This window comes from Lupinus angustifolius, chromosome LG04 (assembly GCF_001865875.1).
Source record: "Lupinus angustifolius cultivar Tanjil chromosome LG04, LupAngTanjil_v1.0, whole genome shotgun sequence".
Lineage (NCBI taxonomy): Eukaryota > Viridiplantae > Streptophyta > Magnoliopsida > Fabales > Fabaceae > Lupinus > Lupinus angustifolius.
In genome coordinates, this window is record NC_032012.1 from 11264978 (window position 1) to 11269224 (window position 4247).

The 4247-nt window shown below is 31.6% G+C and overlaps 1 protein-coding gene across 3 annotated transcripts; it reads right to left on the reverse strand.

Moving 5' to 3' along the window:
- Positions 426 to 4022, reverse strand: LOC109345852 (cytochrome P450 82A3-like). 3 transcript variants are annotated; one of them, XM_019585094.1, is made up of 4 exons: positions 3467 to 4022; positions 2643 to 3055; positions 550 to 1209; positions 426 to 482 (listed from the first exon to the last, which is right to left on the reverse strand). In XM_019585094.1, exons 1-3 carry the CDS (start codon positions 4002 to 4004, stop codon positions 586 to 588), a joined length of 1575 nt encoding a protein of 524 aa, XP_019440639.1. In that variant the 5' UTR covers positions 4005 to 4022; the 3' UTR covers positions 426 to 482; positions 550 to 585. The 3 variants fall into 3 exon arrangements, with proteins under 3 accessions (XP_019440639.1, XP_019440638.1, XP_019440640.1); XM_019585093.1 differs by lacking the exon at positions 426 to 482 and having other exon boundaries at positions 494 to 1209; XM_019585095.1 differs by lacking the exon at positions 426 to 482 and having other exon boundaries at positions 494 to 1097; positions 2795 to 3055; positions 3467 to 4019.

Here is a 4247-nt window from a genome sequence, read left to right on the forward strand (position 1 = left end):
TTTTTGGTGTTTTGATGATTAGTGGGGAGAATAATTACAAATATACACCCCTTATTCCATATATTTTGATGTTTAAGGTTATCACATACTTTAAAAATTATTAAATGATATAAAACTTTCATATAATTTGACTAAAATAGCCATATTTAATGGACATTAAAAATTTGATTAAAAAAGAAATTAAGAAATATATGGTTAAAAGATGAGTAATAAATAAGGGTAAGGTTGGAAAATAAAATATAAATGTATATTGAGTTTTCAACACATCAAAACATTAGAAATAACATTTATATTACATCAAAATATATGTAATATAAATGTGTATTGATTATATTTATTATTTTAACATATTTCACACCCTAATTTTAGGTCTTAGATCGTCACTAACCAGGGCCAAGCTAATAAAATAAGCTCTATAGACGTTATAAAGTTTATTTCTTCAAGCACATTTAATTAATACGATACAAACGTATCATCCCAATCCCCAGCCCCGTGGGTGAATGATTTATTGATATTATTTACTCGTTGAGCTGAATAAATCACTTAGCAACTTTAACATACATTATTTCTACAATTTGATCACGCTCAACCATAAAGATTGGATGTCAAACGCGGTTTGATGAGAACCTCGAGTGGAGTAGCTTTCATGTTTGTCAGGCCAAAGATTTCAGTCATATCAATGGGTTCATCAGAAGTCTTTGAAATTTCAAAGGATTGCAAGAATCTGGCCAAAGCAAGATGAATAGTATGAAGGGCAAAAGATATCCCAGGACATATTCTTCTTCCACTTCCAAATGGTATTAACTCAAAATCATGACCTCTAACATCAACATCTTTGTGTGTTGTAAGAAACCTCTCTGGCTTAAATTCCAATGGGTCTGACCAAATGCTAGGATCTGTATGAATCTTCCACAAGTTTGTGATTAGTCTTGTACCCTTTTGGATTTGGTAGCCATCGATGATGCAATCTTCTGTGAACTCACGAGGTCCTGAAAGAGGTGCTGCTGGGTGTAGCCTTAATGTTTCTTTCACTATGGCTTGTATATAGACCAAGTTGCTTATGTCTGATTCCTTTACGATTCTTTCTTTCCCAACTTGGATTTCCAACTCATTTTGTGCTTCTTTTAAAACGCATGGGTTGTTTAGCAAAAAACATATTGCCCACGTAAGAGTTGCCGTTGTAGTATCAATTGCCGCTGCGACTAAAATCTGCAATGCATATATTTAGGAAAAATGATGTTTATTTTAATTAAGAGTAAATTATAATGATTTTCCTCCCTGTTGTGAAATTACATATACTATACATCTTTTTCACTGTTTGAAACTGCATAAATATAAGTGGTACCCAACATCAATTACCAATTACCCATTTAAGGGAGATCTGTATAGTGTGTGAAAATAGAAGAAAAGGTGAATATCATTAAACTATATTTCAGGAGGTATGTTCACGTTACTTTATAATCAGAAAAAAGTTAAATATAAAGTAGAGTGATAGTGTTTAAAAAATTTAAATAAATTTTTTGGTTTAATTATTTTTTTCATCAATAAAAATCAGTGTTTAAAATGTAGTTGCAGTTATCACAATTGTGAAAAAATAAGATAATAATTAGGGTTATAATATTATTACTGAGACTCTTGAAACCATAATATTACTTTTACAACTATGGTAATGGAGTGCAGTTTAAAATGTCTATGAAAATCTAAAAATTCATAACAAAACACTTAAATTGGAACTCGGTCAAGTTATAAAATTTGTAAGACAAGACGAGAGGAAAACAACCATAAGTTAGATGTATAGTCTAATTTTATGTTTTGTTCAAGCGTAAAAGATGAGTAGGATTTTATTTTGAAATATCTTATCATCATCCTTAACTACAATCGGTGTTCGTATGGCTACCAAACAAATAAAGTTGAAAGATCGAATTGTATTTTATTGGAATATGAAACTCCACCGTTAATATAAATAATTTTTTTAGTTTCAATTCAAATTAAATTGGTTTTTGAGTTCAGAAATTATTTGACTCAACGGACTTGAATTATATAAAATAAAATTTATCCAACAAGTATAACAAAAAAACTTAATTTAATAACTAGAATACTTAAATGGAAAGTTTAACTGGTAATATTTGGTTCTACTTTTTTGTTTCAATATAAACTACAACCTACAATTATTACTATATTTAATCTTCTAGCTATATAATATTTAATTATTCAGGTTATTATTAATAGTTACAACACACAAAATAAGCAAGTCCGAGCAAAAAAAGACAAATAATTAAGTTGTCTTATACGATAAACCCCTACCAATGCTATGTTTTCCTTGCTTTTAGGACATGAACCTAACTGGACCATAGGTTGAAACAAGAAAACTTTTCTTATCAAGTTGAAGTAGGATGTGACTACGGTTACGCATCCATTTTTTTAACCCAAAAGATGAGGATAAAAATATTTCTTTGGAAGAGTCCGTGTTAGATCAAATTGATGACATGTTGTACAAAAAAAAATTAATAGTCATAATTTTAAATTACTTTTTAATAAAATCAATTTAAAAATTAATAAAATTTATCTTTTCATTTTAACTAGATTCTCGAGAGAGAAATAGTATACAAAAGGTAAATTAAGATGGAGTTCATACTAATTACCAATAATGTGGATTTGATGATCGTATCTGTATTATATTCTATGATCTTTATGCCATCGAGAACTGAAAGCATTATGTTAATAAAGTCTTGATCCACAGTTGTCTCACCTGAAGCTCTCTTCTTTCGGTGTTCATCTAACCACTCACCTAAAATGGTGTCCAATTCCTTTATATTTTCTTTCATGGCTTTCTCATGGCCACCCAAGTCCAACCATCGAAGCCAAGGAATTGAATCCCCAACTACAAATAACCCCATTAGATGGAAGAATTCTCTCATCGCTTTTAGCCATCGTTGTGCCTCCTCCTGATCAGCCTCACAAGCATTATCATAGTTTCGCTTGCCAGCAATTATTCTAAGAATCACATTTAGCGTCAACTCGCCAAACCATTGCATCATCTCTACTTGTACTTGATCTGTCTTGGAAAGTAAAGAAGCTTTATATATGTAAAAAAATATTTCTTTTTATAAATATTTGTCTATACCATTTTAATCCTCCCAAACTAAGTTTAAAATAGTACTCAAAGATCGTGAAGGTAAGTTAGAGTAATTCGTCTTTGGAATATAAAAATGATCAATTTATCCTTAATTTGATATTTTTAAGGATCATTTTTAATTTTTAAATTTTTTACCATGGTAAAGGATTTTGAGGTACTAAAAATATTTCTAATTTTAAAAATAAAAAAAAGACGTCAATATTAAACTTCAATCTACAAGTCTAAATTCCCATAGTTTTTTTTCTTGGCAAAATAGCTACTCTTAAACATATGCATATGTAGCAATTGTTAAGCACAAAATAAAAGATTAGTTAACTAAATTTCAACAACCTGAGTGATTCCTTTTGTCGTTCCAAAGTTTGTAAAGCTCCTTGATACTGGTTTCTACTTCGGAGACACGAACATGGCTTAATAGCTCGATACGACGATTGGAGAGCAACTCCAAAGTAGCAATCTTGCGCATTTCACGCCAATAAGGACTATAGGGTGCAAAGGCAAACATGGCTTGGTTGTAGCTCATTTGTTGGACAGCCACAAGCCTTGGCCTTGTAGATACGGCCAAGTCATTGATGGTGAAGCATTCCTTTGCCACCTTCCAATTATTAAGCACCACAGCGCGATGTAACCCAAGCATGATTGTGAAAATTGGTCCATATTTGTCAGCCATGGCACCCAAAGTTAAATGAGGCACCTGGGAACCGCTAAGTAGTAGGAGATGACCAATTATGGGCCATCCACCCGCGACTAAGGGTGGCTCTCTGCCTCTAATGACTTTGGACCTCCGTTGAAGAAATAACAAAAATAAGAATAAAGAGAAGAGTCCAATTAAAATGGCGTTTAAGGAATTGAAAACTAAAGGCTTCGTCATTGAACCTCCTTGATTGTTTACTTTTTTTGTTAGTTTCTTGGTTGCTGTGAACCCAAACTTATATAGGCCTTTCCACTTTAACCAAGTTTTTTAACGTTTTCATACTTTTGTGGATTGAAAATGGTATAACTCTTTTGCATAGTAAAATGCATGCAGGAGTCATTTTCATACATACGTGGCTCCCTAATAAAGTTCCTATCACTGGCCTCCATAAAATATCACATGGTTTCGGATTAATTCTCT

Bases quoted from the DNA above. Each gene is read 5' to 3' on its own strand.
- LOC109345852 (XM_019585094.1), bottom strand. From the start codon at position 4,004: ATGACGAAGCCTTTAGTTTTCAATTCCTTAAACGCCATTTTAATTGGA. The intron at 3,056-3,466 runs GTTGTTGAAATT...TTTCCAAGACAG, and splicing joins CGACAAAAGGAATCACTCAG to ATCAAGTACAAGTAGAGATG. The intron at 1,210-2,642 runs GTAATTAGTATG...TATGCATTGCAG, and splicing joins TCATCAAATCCACATTATTG to ATTTTAGTCGCAGCGGCAAT.